The sequence below is a fragment of the Pelodiscus sinensis genome, chromosome 22 (genome assembly GCF_052426305.1).
Source record: "Pelodiscus sinensis isolate ZL-2025 chromosome 22, ASM5242630v1, whole genome shotgun sequence".
Classification (NCBI taxonomy): Eukaryota; Metazoa; Chordata; order Testudines; family Trionychidae; genus Pelodiscus; species Pelodiscus sinensis.
Window position 1 is genome coordinate 15,236,578 of NC_143073.1, and position 14,221 is coordinate 15,250,798.

The following is a 14,221-nucleotide window of genomic DNA, read 5'->3' on the forward strand; positions in this document are numbered from 1 at the left end:
GTACAAGCCCACATCTGTAGCATCAGGCTTTGAGACTCACCGCTATGGGTTTGAAGACACAGCATATACATACCCAGAGAAATTGAACTAGGGATGTCATAAATTAAAAAATTGTGTAACTAAATTTTTTTCAGTTACATGGTTAATCGCAGCCTTAAAGTGGAGCTGGTGCAGCTCCCAGAGGCCACTGTGGGGCTGTTGAAACTGTCAGGGCTCCTACAGCTCCCGGTCTGCAGAGCTGCTGTAAGCTCCCAGAAATCCTATGAAAAATGTAACCAGTGCTGGTAACCAATAAGCATTAGCTTATCGGTTAAACAGTTACTCGGTTACACTCTTATATCCTTACACTGAACAATGTGACGCATCACCCTGAAGAGCAGACTCTTTTAGACGGAGCTGTAGTCCACATAGATAGCATCTGAGTACGCGGGTAGCCTCCTTACCCACGAGAATCGAGATGGGATCACGGAGGAATTTGCGTTTGGTCAGGATCTCTGGCAGGTGGCGGAAGACAGAGATGCTGGTAATTAGGTGACTGCTGATGTCATTGACCATACTAGCAAGCTGGGTCAAAGTTGGGGAAAATTCAACCTGGAAACACAAAGGGGCAGGGCTAGCAGAGAGGGGGACCCACAAGAGGTAGGCAGGCAACAAATGATCAGCAAACTCAAAGAGACCTACCACATAAGCACTGGAAAATCTATCCCATCCCCACAGCTGGAAAAGCACTGACAGGCTGCAATATACTGGACCTGAAAATCCTGTCATTCTGATTTCCATCTTTCTACCCCCTTCCTCTCCCAGCTCCCACACACACCAGCTCTGGCCCCGCCACTCCTCGGGCCACGTCGCTTGGGGGAGGGGCTGGGGGAAAAAGGTGGAATGGGGTGGAAGGCAAGAGGAAGGAGAGACAGGGTGAAGGCGGAGTAAGGGCAGGAAGGGGGCAGAGCAGAGACGGGAGAGAGGTAGGGCCTGGGGAAGAGGCCCTTCCCTGATCTGCGGGGCAGTGGGTCACATAGCCAGTGGGCCCCTGTGGACTCCTCTTCCCAGTTGCCCCTAGTCAGAGTTGAGGGAGAAAGAAAAGTGAGAAGGTAATCAGACAGCCATGATTTTAAGATCAAATCTCTTTTGCCTGAAGGCATGCAGTGAATGTGTTAGCCTGGCACAACTGAGCAGTAGGGATGTAAACAAGCAATCGATTAACTGATAAGCCTAGGCTTATCTGTTGATCTTTTCAACTACTCACACTTCCCATCCCCACCCCCTGCTGCCTGGACCCACCACAGGCAGAGACTGGTCCCCAACAGCAGCCCCTGTCCGCAGGGGGTCCGAGTGCCCAACAGACAGAAAGAGCAGAGACCCCCTGTGGACAGGAGCTTCTGCCAGACCAACTTCTGTCCATGGCCAGCCCAGACTGCCACAGACAGAAGCTGCTTTGCATCAGCCTCCCTCCCTCTCCAAAGCAGCCTCTGTCTGTGGGGAGCTCAGACCCCCGCAGACAGGGGCTGCTGCCATCCTGTTCTGCTTCCTCTGTATTAGAGGCAGCAGCACAGGGCAGCAGGCAGCTGGTCTGCACAGGGAGCTGTTTTTTAAACTGGCTCCCCTTGCAGACCAGCTTCTACCTGGCACCCCACTCTGCTGCCTCTGATACACTCTGCAGCAGTGTGGCCTAGCAGGGGGTTTCCCAAGAGTGGGGCCAGATTGCACTGGCTGCCGGCCCCACCCCTGGGGACTATAGAATAGTCAATAACCACTATGAATTCATGCGGTTGCTCACCTATTAAATTACTCGATATCTAACATCCCTACTGAGCAGCTGTAATCCCAGCCTTCCAGCATTCATTTCTATATGCAGAATATTGGCTCTTAACACTCTCACCAGTCCTTAGTCAGGCTGTACTTTGCGGGGGACACTACTTCAGCACTGAATGCAGCAAGTCCCAGACTTAGGATCATTTTCAATCCCTGCATGACATGCCACTAATCACTGGCAGGGACCATCCGGTGGGGCTCAGCTGCCCTGTAAGCACTGACAAAAGCTGAAGAAGAAGGGCTCACCTGAGCAGAGGGTGCCGGGTAGTTGTCCTGCAGGATTACCTTGACCCTGAACAGGGGGTTAGTAGTGGTCTTGCCATCCCCATTGATGGCCTTGGAGAGTTCTAGCAGGGACCACTTGACATTGAGCCTGAAGGCTTCCTCCATCATTCTGTTCATCTTAACAGTGTAGGCCATCCAGTACTGCTGCACCTGAGGGGAGAAACAAGTTAAGATGAGAAAGGCAGCACAGGAGGTAAAAGACAACACAGCACACCAGAGCAAAGACAGCCAGGGTAAAAGACAACAAATGCTAAGCTAAATTTAAAGGGCTCAGAACTCCAACCACCACCGCAGTTGCAGCAGCAGTGGCCAGGAGTCCTGGGCCCTTTGAAATCACTGGGCCTCGGGCAACTGCCCCTTTTGCCATCTGCTGACAGTGAGCCCGTGGGTGGGCAGGGACAGCTGAGTGAGAAATTAAAGACATTGCAGGTGACAGAGAGTCTCTGTCACATAGTGCAGATCTAAAATGTGTACAGAACACAGGCCCTTAACACAGAGGTCTCCTGACAGAATCAAATAGAGCACTGCATGCTGGGATTTGTCCCTGATAGCAGACAGAGCAAGGCTTACTGGAAGCTGTCAGGCCCCAGGCCTCTCTTTACCTCGGCACTATCATGTTTGAAGACTTCATAGGTTTGACACATAATGGTGATGACCTCCTCATGGATACCCATCAGTTTCTGCTGCATCCAAGCACGGTGCTCCTTCTGGTCCTCCTCAAACTCCAGGTCGTTATAGACCCGCTTGCCAGTGATCCGCACCAGCAGCGCCTCGCTGATCTGCTGGGCACTGCGAGCGATGGTAAGGGTGGCTGCCTTGAATTCATTCACAATAGTCTGCACCTGAGGGTCAGCAGCAGCAAAGCAGGTTCAGGGCCCTAGGGTCTGCCAAAGGTGAAACTGAGTAATTGCGGCTCTGTTTGAGCAAGGCAGGCATGAGGCTAAGGGATGGGAGGCTCTCCCTTTGCCGCCCCACCTCGATTCTGGGTGCAAACTGGGCTCCATGTTTCTACTTCTTCACTCACTAACCAGAGGCTGTTGTTTGCCATGCTGGGTTCTTTGCTCCTTACCTTCATAGATGCGCAATAAGCAGAGAACACCTGTGTTCTGAATCTCCCCCACTGCACCCAAAACTAAGCTGAGTGAGCAGTGTGCACATAAACAGAATGCCAGCAGCTGGAGATCCCTTACACGTCTGCTTCTTGAGATCTCCATGTAGGAAGGATGGAACTTTGGGACTGGCTATTCAGGCTTGGGGGGCAGTGGAGGCTGCAGGAAAGCTCACCTTGCTGGCATGCAGTCGGCACTCACCAATGAAGGCAGTGCTAGCCCCTTTCAGTGACCAGTGCAGCTTCTTCAGGCCGGGCTGGATCTTCTTGTCCAGGTATCGGATCCGCTCCTTGAACAAGGCCCTCTCCTCTGGGGACAGCATAGCAATGATCCTAAATAGGGGAGCACAAGTAAAATGGACTGATGAAGAGCTAAGGTTTAATATTATTACTAATCTGCTGAAAGGATGGTCTAAAGGAGGCCACTGCTCTCCTCAATCACTAGGGTCAGGCCAAGAAATTAACAAGTTTGAAGAGGCGTCTGGCAAGGTCTGAGAGGTAATCAGAAAAACAGATTGGGGCAGGAAGAGACCAGATGCCAGTCCAACCAGAATGATGGGGGGAGGGGAGAGAGTGAAACTCCCACCTTGTCCCAGCACAGGAGGATGGGGATCACCCAAGTACATCTGTTCCAACAACAACTGAGCCCTGAGTGCCAACAAGCCAGCATGACACAAACACTCCCTCTTCGGTCATGTTAAAAATACACTTGCCAAAACGAACCTGTTTCAAGCAACACTATCTCTGCAGAAAAACGCCCCCAAGTCACACTTTTAAAAATACCAGAGCAAAGAGAAACCCTCCTCCCCACGACAGTTTAGTCATGAGACAGCTCACTCATTCCTTCACTCATTTCTTCAACTGATGGTGGTACCAGACTGGGAGTGGTGAAGATTGACTCAATGTGCATCCCCCACACAATCTCCCCCCAAAACATGCAAACTCCCTCAACCGACAAGCCAAGGTTTTTCTCTGGAGAAACCTGCTGTAGTGCGGAGAGGGAGTTCTGGGGGGCCAATCAGCGTCAATTATCCTAGTGGCTTTTGTGACTAGGACATCTGTTCTGCTAAGAACTGGATTCAGATCCCAACCCCCTACAATTCATTTCACATAAGGACCACCAAATGGGCATCACATGGAAATGGTTTTCAGTCACCACCAACATGCGTCTGAACTGAAACCAAGATCCTAGAGGTGAAGGGCTTCACAGCCCATTCCTCAATACCAAGGACCACCCTGTCCCTCAACCTGGGAGTAGATGGGAACTGGCACCTGATCTAAATGAAATGTGAAAACTCAGGTTTGAACTTTTAAAGACACCTCTTATTTGGAAATCAGATTTGACCCCCTACCATAAGACCTCTCAGAATCAGGCAATTACAGAGAGCCAGGGAGGTGACAGAGATGTATAAAAAGTTGCAACTATATACACAATCGTGCATCACTGACTGTGTCCCTCTCTCACTACATACCACTTGCCTTCTCAGCTCATAAGCTATTCAGAGAGGCCCTGTTTTTCTGGTGTTTGTCCAGCACTTGGCACATGTGGACCCTGATGGCTGAAAAATGCAGGCAAGAGAATCATACACTTGACTACTCAAGGTCAAGCTGTACAACTAGCTAGGCTCTTGTCCCCACTGTGGCAGGGCCCTTTGTGCAGAAATTAGTGGAAATCTATCTTCTCTGGTTTTCCAATTCTCACCAAAAACAGTGAAATTCTGACATTCTGAAATTCTGGGGTGGGGAGTGGCACGGTGGAGTAGGGGCTATAGTCAAACCCAAGTGTGATCCTCAAGAAGGGGTATCATCCCAAGGACGGGTTCCTCCGTGGGCCGTGGGAAGTGGTCCCAGGAGACAGAGCGGCCTATGGTCTAACACTTGGGGGTGGGTTGTGACCCCATGGATGCTGGCACACTGAAGGGGTTCTTCCTGGCAATTGTGGGGCGCTGCAAGTATAGGCCTGTGAGGCTGCAAGCCCTTAAGAACAGCAGGGAGATGGCTGATATCCTTCTCTTTAAGAGGAACATTGTCGAGCTGTGAAAGGAGAGAGAGATGAAGATCGGAGGGTTCAACAAAGCCCAGCTAATTGTCCAGCTGCCAGAAAATGATCCCCCCATAGAGCTGGATCCTGTCAGAGCTGGGAGCAACCAAACACCTCCATGGACTACACCATAACCGAAAGGGCCCAGCTCCAAGATACTGAGACAAAGCCTGCTTCTGCAGGACTACGGCATGGATGGGGTCTGTGTTAAGGACAGTGCCAAGCTGTGGCTGATGCTCTGGTGTAGAGAGAGGGCCTGAACTTTCCTAGGTCACTAGATAAGTGACCCTGCTCAGTTACATCTCGAAGAGTGGAGATAAGTGACAAAGTGGGGACTGTATTCACTCTGTTTGCTTTGTTATGTTGTATATGATTGCTACGGTCTTGTGCTGCTCCTTTGTAACGCTATAAGTGTGCCTCAGTTTCCCTGGGGACTGCACTGATGTCCAGCTTGGGATGGGAGTTTTGGGTGTGACTCTCTCGGTACGTCTACACTACAGTGCTAACTCGAACTAACTTAGTTCGAATTAGTTAATTCGAACTAAGCTAATTCGAACTAGCGCATCTAGAACTAAAAACTAGTTCGAATTAGCGTTTTGCTAATTCGAACTAGCGCCTCCACACTGATTGGACGCAGGGGGGCATTTAAGGGCAGCTGAAACCGGTTCTGGCAGGGCATCAGGTCCGTAGATGCTTTGTGTGGCTGCTGTCTGAGGCTATCTGAGGCTCGAGCTTAAAGAGACCCCCCTGGACAGCCGGTTCTCAGCTTTTCCTGCTTGCTTGCCAACCTCGCCGAGGGACAGCAAAGCGTTGGTCTCTGTGCCCGTCTGTGTCGGTGCTTCCCTTCGGGGGGGCCGCCGCAGGTGGCAACATGGAGCCACGGCTCACCCTGCACCTTCTGGTGCACGTTCTGGACTTGCTGCTGCAAGCCTGCCAGCAATGGCTCGAGGCTGCCTGGCACCACCTGGTGAACATCAGCCCCCTGCCTCTCCGCCTGGCCGCCCTGGGGGCCGTGGAGGAGCCGCGGCGGCGCCCCGGCACCGGCGTGCCCCGCCGCGTCTGGCGTCTGGACACCAGCACCGACTGGTGGGACCGCATCGTCCTGGAGCGCTGGGAGGACCGACAGTGGACCCAGAACTTCAGGATGAGGAAGGACACCTTCCTGGAGCTCTGCGAGTGGCTCGCCCCTGCCCTGCACAGAAGGGACACTCGCATGAGACCCACCATCCCCCTCCAGAAGTGGGTGGCCATCTCCCTCTGGAAGCTCTCCACGCCGGACAGCTACCGATCCGTCGGGAACCAGTTCGGCGTGGGGAGATCCACCGTCGGAGCGGTGCTCATGCAGGTATGGCACTCGTCGGCCACCGAGCTTGGGGGGAGGGGGACTGTGAGAAGGGGATGGGCCGCCCCAGGGACAAAGGGGGGGCGGGAGGAGGCGAAAGCGCCCCGCACCGGAGGGGTCGGGCAGTCCTGGCCGTACTACACGCTGCCAGGGGGGTTGCTTCCGGGAGTGGGGCGCGGGGCACTGCCAGGGCACGAACGCTCCCAGCCACCCAGGCGCCCCACTGATTGGCGCTTTGCTGTGTCTCTCTCCGCAGGTGGTCAAGGCCATCAACCGGGTGCTGCTCCGCAGGGTGGTCCGCCTCGCCGACCCGGACGTCGTCATCCGGGGCTTCGGCGCCCTCGGCTTCCCCAACTGCGGGGGGGGCCATCAACGGGATGCACATCCCCATCCGTGCCCCAGAACACCAGGCGTCCCGGTACGTCAACCGCAAGGGGTACTTCTCCGTGATCCTGCAGGCCGTGTGTGACCACCGGGGACAGTTCACGGACATTAATGTGGGCTGGTCCAGCAAAGCACACGACGCCCGGGTGTACCGCAACTCCTCCGTGTACCAGCAGCTGCAGGCCGGGACCTTCTTCCCCGACCGCCACATCAGGGTCGGGGACGTGGACATGCCCGTGTGCCTGGTGGGGGATGCCGCCTACCCACTGCAGCCCTGGCTCATGAAGCCCTACACGGGGCACCTCAATCCCTCCCGCCAGGTCTTCAATGCCAGGCTGACCAGGGCCCGCATAGTGGTGGAGGGGGCCTTCGGACGACTGAAAGCCCGCTTTCGATGCCTCCTCACCCGTCTGGACCTGGCCGAGCACAACATCCCTCCCATGGTGGCAGCATGTTGTGTGCTCCACAATTTGCGTGAGCGGAAGGGGGAGGCTTTCCTGCCAGCCTGGATGGCTGAGGCTGACTGCATGGCTGGACACTACAGTCAGCCCCACACCGCCGCCATCCGGGAAGCCCAGCGGGGGGCCGTCCGGATCCGGGAAGCCCTGCGGGAGAGCTTCCTGGTGGAGGAGGAGGACTGACCTCTCCCTGCATGCCCCACTGGGGCCTTCTTCCATCCTACCTCCCTTCCCCTTTCCCCTCCCTACCTACTGTCAAATAAAGACACCTGTTTTTGAAACAAAAATGTCTGTTTATTTCACAGAACTGGGTGGTGGAAGGGAGGAATGAGGGTGGGAGAGGGGAGGGGGAAACCTGGGACGAGGGAGCTGGCGCAGCCTCAGGTCCTCCTGGACCCAGTGGTCCTGGGTGCGGAGCTGGTGGTCCATGAACCGGAGGTGCCGCCGCTGATACTCCTCCTTGTTCCTGGCTCTCCTGCTTGCCCGGGCACGGGCAGCTGCTGCAGGCGGTGTGGTGCGCCCTGCAGGCCCAGGTGCTGCAGCTGTGGTGCAACAAGACCAGCGGTCAATTACCCCAGGGGCCCAGGTGTGTGAAACCCAGCTCCCCTTTGCAAGGCCAGGGCCCCTGCAGGATCCCCAGCTGCTGCTCCGTGGTGGGCAAGGCCCAGGCGCACGGTCCCAGGGCTCCCTCTCGCCCCAGCCCCCCGTACACATAAGGGGAACACAATGGTACTCACAGGTGGACGCCTCCCCGGCCTCAGATGACGCAGGCGAGCGGCTCTGTGGGGTGCCTCGGGGTTCCCGGGTCCCGGGCAGGCTGGCGGCAGGCTCCTGGCTCTCAGAGCCCTCCTCCTCCTCCTCCGTCTCCAGGCGCGAGCCCTCTGCCCCGGAGTCAATCACGTCCCGGGGGGCAGGGACGGCATGAGCCCCCAGGAGGCGGTCCAGGGCGTGGAAGTGGGGGCAGGCCTCTGGGTTGGCCCCTGGCTGGCAGGCCTGGGAGTAGGACTGCCGCAGGTCTTTGACCTTGCAGCGGACCTGCTCCCGGCTGCGCTGGTGGCCCCTGGCGGCCAGGCTGGCAGCCATGCGGCCGTAGATGGCCGCGTTCCTGTGGGTAGTGCGGAGATCATGGACATTGGAGGCTTCCCCCCAAACCTCGATGAGGTCCACGATCTCCGCACTTGACCAAGCGGGCGCCCGCCTTTTGCGCCCCCGGGCAGGCTCCTAGGAGCCGCCAGGCTGGTCCTGGGGAGCAGTGGAGGGCTGGGAGCCCTCGGATGGCTGGCTCATCCTGTGGCAGGTACAGGGTCTGCTGGCACGGGTGCTTGCAGCCTTGCAACTGGCACAAACTGTGTAGCCAGCCCGTGGCCCTTTAAGGGCTCCGGGGCCGGGAGGGGGGCCATAGAGTTTCCCTGGTGTTGGCCAGAGTGGCCACCAGGGAAACCTGGGAAGCCTTAGCCTCCCACTAGTTCGAATTAAGGGGCTACACACCCCTTAATTCGAACTAGCTAGTTCGAACTAAGCTTAATCCTCGTAAAATGAAGTTTACCTAGTTCGAACTAAGCGCTCCGTTAGTTCGAATTAAGTTCGAACTAACGGAGCGCTAGTGTAGCGCCTAGGAAAGTTAGTTCGAACTAACGTCCGTTAGTTCGAACTAACTTTGTAGTGTAGACATACCCTCACTGAGGGTGAGTGTAACCTGAGCCTCATTGAGAGGTGCAGCTAGGAGACATTAGGTGACACCTTTTGGCCTGGAAGCTGGACAGAGGAGGAGGCAAGGCTGCTTGCAGGGCTGGGACCGGTTGCATAGTGTGAGAGTTTTCTTGGCTGGCTTAGGATGCAGGGAGAGGGCCCTGGCTCTAGGCCCCTCTCTCCCAAGGATGGATTGTACTGGCTGCTCCTTGTTCCTGTGTTAACTTCAAGTCTGTGCTATGCTGTAACCCTTTGAACGAATAAACCTTCTGTTCTATTTGCTGGATAAGAGTCCCATCTGACTGCAGATGGGGGTGCAGGACCCAAAGACTCCTCCCCCCTCAGTGACAGGGGTTAGCTGAAGCTGGAGAGATGACAGGACTGGCCAGCATGGAGGGCTGAAGAGTCTGATTAAGAATAGGGTGATCTAACAGGAGGTCACCACCTAAGCAACCAAATGGTTTGAGCAAAATCTGATTTTCCCCCAAATCAACCAGCTCCAGTCCACTGACACCTAAAAGATTCCCTGAACATCTGGAGTCAGCCAGACATGGCTTTGAAAAGTTAGACAGACAGCTTTCCCTGCCTTAAAATGCTGAGAGGCATCCGACCAGGAGGCTGCTGAACGCTAGCAGTAGAATGGCAAGGATGGCAAACCTGTTATAGTCCCGGGCAACCAGGAGCAAATTCTCACGGAGGTTTCGCAGATCTTCCTTCCTGTCATAAACTTCCACTACATAGTGGGGGATCTCAAAAAGCAGCCTTTCCCAGTAATGGATTTCCACAAATAATTTCAGCAAATCCCTGCAAAAGGAAGCAACAGGAAAGGCCTGTCACACTCGACACCCACCTCCTGCCGCCCCAGCAGGGGCAGCCCTAGACTAGCTGCTAGCAACTGGCGCCCTAGGCAAACCATGCAATCGGCGCCCCCACCTCCAAGCCCCTCAATGATATTGAGCCATCATTTGGCGCCCCATTTAACTTGGCACCCTAGGCAACTGCCTAGTTCGCCTACATGGACGGGCTGCCCCTGTGTCCCAAAAACTGGTCTGCCCAGGAGATAGTGGCAGACCAGTCCCACTTACTTGTCAAAATTAATGTCCAACATGCCACTCTTCTCAGTGCTGAGGATAAGGAGGGGAGTGTCCAAGCGTTTAAGGCTGTCTTTGTCCAGAGTCTGAGTCCATTCCTGGAATGTTTTCCTCTCAATCTCATCCATGGCCTGGATCAGCAGCTGATAAGCCTGAAAGCTCTCTTCCCCTGTCCCAATATGGGGCAGGAAGTGAGCATTGGAAAGACACTGCAAGGCAGATGGAAAGCTTCAACCAGTGTTTATACTTCCACTGTGGAGAACGGGGAGCAACATTTTGCATAGGAGGAGCAGAAATCATTAGCTAGGAAGAGGCTATTGAGGGCAGATATTGCACCTCAATCCTGACTCTCAGCCTTACTCCTCTCCCTGCTATTCCAGTCCTAAAATCCACGCAGCTCAACCCTGACTCACAGTCCCACTTTCAACCCCCCTACACACCACTATCGCAGCCCTGAACTCCCCTCGCCCATCTCTGGGGTCCCAGCTCACAGTCCCCTGCTGTCCAGACCTTCACTCTCCAAACGCACCTAGGTGATTAAGTGAAATCCAAAGATAAAATTCTCACTGGACAGTCAGCTCTTTCAGACTAGCATGATAAGGAAACCAACTCACGCACATATGGAGCCACTCATTCAAAGCAATAAAATAAATGGCGGTAGGGCAACCAAAAGCAATTGAAGAGTGAATGTTCTGAAGTCTAGGGCCCTAGAACACTGCGCTGCTGGAGAGGGTTTCTTGCAGAGGAAACAAAAAATGAGAATTGTGACCTCTTATGGTCAATAAAGTTTCCATGGTGCCACCCCAAGAAAACACGATAACTTCCCAGTTGAGTTCTTCTTTCTCATGCTCCCTGCTCACCCCCACTCACCCTGCTTGTTCCTCTCTACATCACTGAACTCTCAAGAGGCAACAAAAGGAACTGAGGAAGGAGAGGGCTGCATGAGCCCCAAAAAAGCAGCTACAGCCAGCTATACTCACTAGGGCCGTGGTCACCAACCCGTCAATCGTGATCGACTAGTCGATTGTGAGACTTCGACCAGTCGATCGCGAGGCTTTCGGGCATCCCCACCCCCCATTTTCCCCCAACCCCGAGAAGCCCGGCTTCCCGCGGGGTGGACGGAAGTCCTGGGTGAAGCCCACGTCACTTCCGAGGGCTCCAGAAGTGTGCAGGCTGCTCCCCTCCCACAGCTCTGTCACGTGCTGGGGGAGGGGGCGTCGGATCCAGAAGAGGAGTCCAGCAGCTTCCCTGCGAGGAGCGAGCGGGAGCGGGGGTCAGCCCCAGGGTTTGGCCCGGGGAGGCTCCTGCGGGGGTTTGGCCCCAGGGAATGCACCCGCGGTGGTTTGGCCCCGCCGCAGGAGGGAAGAGAGGAGGCTGGCTTGGCCAGGCCCCACTGCGGGAGGGGGTTTTGGCCCCAGGGCAGGCACCCGCGGGGGGTTGGCCGTGCTGCAGGCAGGGGTTGGCCGCGCTGTGGGAGAGGGGGTTTGGCCTCGGGGCAGGCATGCGCGGCGTTTCCCTGCTCCGTGTTGGGGGGGGGGGGTCGGGCCCGGGCGAGGAACGTGCTGGCTTCCCTCAGGGGGAGGGGGCAATCCTGGGAGGAGGCAGATGGAGGAGACTCTCTACTGCCACTGGCACCCCGTCTCCTGTCCGCACTCCCCGCTTTCCAGACCTCACTCCTCTGTCCCCAGCTACAGAACTCTGTCCCCATTCCCGTCCCCATTCCCCAAACTCTGTCCCCACTCCCCTGTTCCCAGCTACAGAACTCTCTCCCCATTCCCATCCTCAGCTACAGAATTCTGTCCCCTCTCCCGTCCCCACTCCCTGAATTCTGTCCCCACTGGCACCCTGTCCCCAGCTGCAGAAACCTGTCCTCTGCCCTCCCAGCACCCTGTTTCCTCTCCCCTGACCCCAGCCACAGAACTGTCCCCACAAAATGTATAATTATAAATTCTTCATTTTAGATTTAAATAGCATGAATTAAAAACAGACCATTTATTTCATAACAGTAAACACGTGATTCTAATTTTATATATCACATAATTTAAAAATAAACTGTTTATCAGAGTGTGTAAGTAAGGGCTGGGGATAGCAAGTGATGGACAGGAGGAGAATAGAGAGGGCGGGGCTTCAAGGAAGGGGCGGGGCGGTAGATCTTCACCTGTTCTGAGATTTAAAAAGTGATCTTGGGTGTAAAAAGGTTGGAGACCACTGCACTAGGGAATTCCAACACTGCAGAGCCCTGCACATAAGCGGGACTATGCAGAGGGCACAGTGTAGAAAAGTGGCATCTTGGCTAACTGCTCTCGAGCAACTCCTTCTGTAACTTCAGCCAGCAGTGGGCATCTCCTTTATGCCCTGTTTTAAACTGCTAAGCAGCAATACTATGAAACAGCAGCTGAGTCCCACACCAAAGGCATTTATATTTCAGTGCTGTCTCTTTAAATGCTGCTGTATGGCTGGCAAACTCCTCCACTGCTCCCCTCCAAAGAAAATGATCAATGCACGTCTATAACTTAAAAAGTGCTCTGAGATCCTTCAAGACGAAAAATATGAGCAAGAGGTATTTCTATAATCAGTCCCAGCATACCAACAAGACCTATACTCCAGGGCTGAGGCAGCCCATGATTATATGACTAACAGATAAAGTAGGGCAGAGAAACGCGAGCCATGAAGTATGAGAGGTGAGACCTAGAATGCCAAATCCTTGACTTGGCAGGTAAGAAAGGCAGAGATGATTTTCAGGCACTTTGCTTTACTCTGCAACTACATTTCGCAGTTGTGAGTCTGTACATCATTGAGGCCTTGTGTTTGGTGCTGGAAATTCTGTTTTGTTTTTATCACAATGTGTAATTAAACCTGTCAAAGGAACTCACTGATAAAGAATGTTATTGAGGCAAATAGTCAAAGACTTAGATGAATAAGCAACATAGGACAGGGCTAGCCTGAAACAAGGTGGCATGTTACACCTTGAAGCATTAAGTTTTGGCCCCTATCAGAAGCAGACACATCACACTACATCAGGAGTGGCCAACACATTCAAGATGACGCGCCACAATAGCAGTGGACACAGTGTGAAGAGCCGGGGCAAAATTATTGAGCAAAAAACAAAACAAAACAAAAAAAAAAGCCACACTGGGGGGGGGGGGGGGGGAGAACATAGGTGCTGGTACATCCATCCCAGGGCACAGCTTTTTGCTTTTGCTTTTTTTGGGGGGTTAACAACTTTTCCCCTGGTCTCCGCAGTCCTGCCCCCCCCCCTTTTTTTCGGCTCAATAACTTTGCCCCAGCTCCTCATGCTGTCTCCACTGCTATTGTGGCTCACAAAAAAAAAACACTGGGAAGAGGTGAGAGGTGCAAGCTCTGGGAGGGTATTTGAGTGCAGGAGGAAGTAGAGAAGAGGATGCTAGCTCAGGGAGAGGGCTCCAGGCTGGAGAGTGTTGGGGTCAGGGAGAGGGTTGAGGTGCTGAGCAAACCACAGGCTGTGAGGATGCAGGAGTTTGGACTGGGGTACACAAGGGGCTCAGGGCAGGGAGGCTGGGAGTATGATGGGCTCAGGACACAGATTTGCAGTGTGTGGATGGTGCAGGAGTATTGAGGCAGAAGACTGGGGATGTGGCGGTGCAGGAGTTTGGGGATGTGAGAGGCTCAGGACAGGAGGTTCCAGTATATGATAGGCTCAGGTTTGGAGTCGGGTGGGAAGGGGGGTGCAGGAGTGTTATGATGCTGCAGCCAGATGGGGTCTTGTTGGCTAGGCTTCATTTTTAAATAAAATGATGTCAAAACACAAAATCTTTCAGTGTTGTCTTCATTTATGGGGGGAGGGGGGAACCTGTTTTGAGTCGGGGTCACTGACCCACAGAAAAGTCAGTTGGGGCCACACAAGTGAGATGCAAAGAGACAACGGCTCCAAAAAACCCCAAGCCTCACTAATATGGTCCCAACTGTGCTGGTGGGGGCAGGGGACAGGGTGCTGGTGGGTGCTGGGGTAGGGTACTCGTAGAAGGATCTGGC

General features: G+C 54.3%; 2 protein-coding genes across 7 annotated transcripts in view; both read right to left on the reverse strand.

Annotated features, from left to right (window-relative positions):
• Positions 1–14,221, reverse strand: part of DNAH2 (dynein axonemal heavy chain 2) — a 307,939-nt gene that overhangs the window by 233,696 nt on the left and 60,022 nt on the right. For all 6 annotated transcript variants that reach the window (XM_075908075.2, XM_075908076.2, XM_075908072.2 and 3 more), the window contains 6 exons: positions 10,205–10,419; positions 9,777–9,923; positions 3,382–3,538; positions 2,700–2,939; positions 2,059–2,247; positions 444–591 (listed from right to left, as the gene is read on the reverse strand). In XM_075908075.2, coding sequence (XP_075764190.2) covers positions 444–591; positions 2,059–2,247; positions 2,700–2,939; positions 3,382–3,538; positions 9,777–9,923; positions 10,205–10,419 — 1,096 coding nt within the window. The remainder of the gene's footprint in view (positions 1–443; positions 592–2,058; positions 2,248–2,699; positions 2,940–3,381; positions 3,539–9,776; positions 9,924–10,204; positions 10,420–14,221) is intronic.
• On the reverse strand, positions 4,023–9,706 carry LOC149521828 (uncharacterized). The gene is made up of 3 exons (XM_089772698.1): positions 8,168–9,706; positions 7,786–7,972; positions 4,023–4,083 (listed from the first exon to the last, which is right to left on the reverse strand). The coding sequence occupies exons 1-3, from the start codon at positions 8,511–8,513 to the stop codon at positions 4,023–4,025; spliced, it is 594 nt and encodes a 197-aa protein (XP_089628824.1). The 5' UTR covers positions 8,514–9,706.

What these genes read in the sequence shown, in the direction of transcription:
- LOC149521828 (XM_089772698.1), bottom strand. Translation starts at nt 8,513, where the DNA reads ATGGCTGCCAGCCTGGCCGCCAGGGGCCACCAGCGCAGCCGGGAGCAG. An exon ending in GGCCGGGGAGGCGTCCACCT is followed by an intron (nt 7,973 to 8,167) that starts GTGAGTACCATT and finishes GTTGCACCACAG; the next exon opens with CTGCAGCACCTGGGCCTGCA. An exon ending in CGCCAGCTCCCTCGTCCCAG is followed by an intron (nt 4,084 to 7,785) that starts GTTTCCCCCTCC and finishes CACCACTCCCAG; the next exon opens with TCTGGTACCACCATCAGTTG.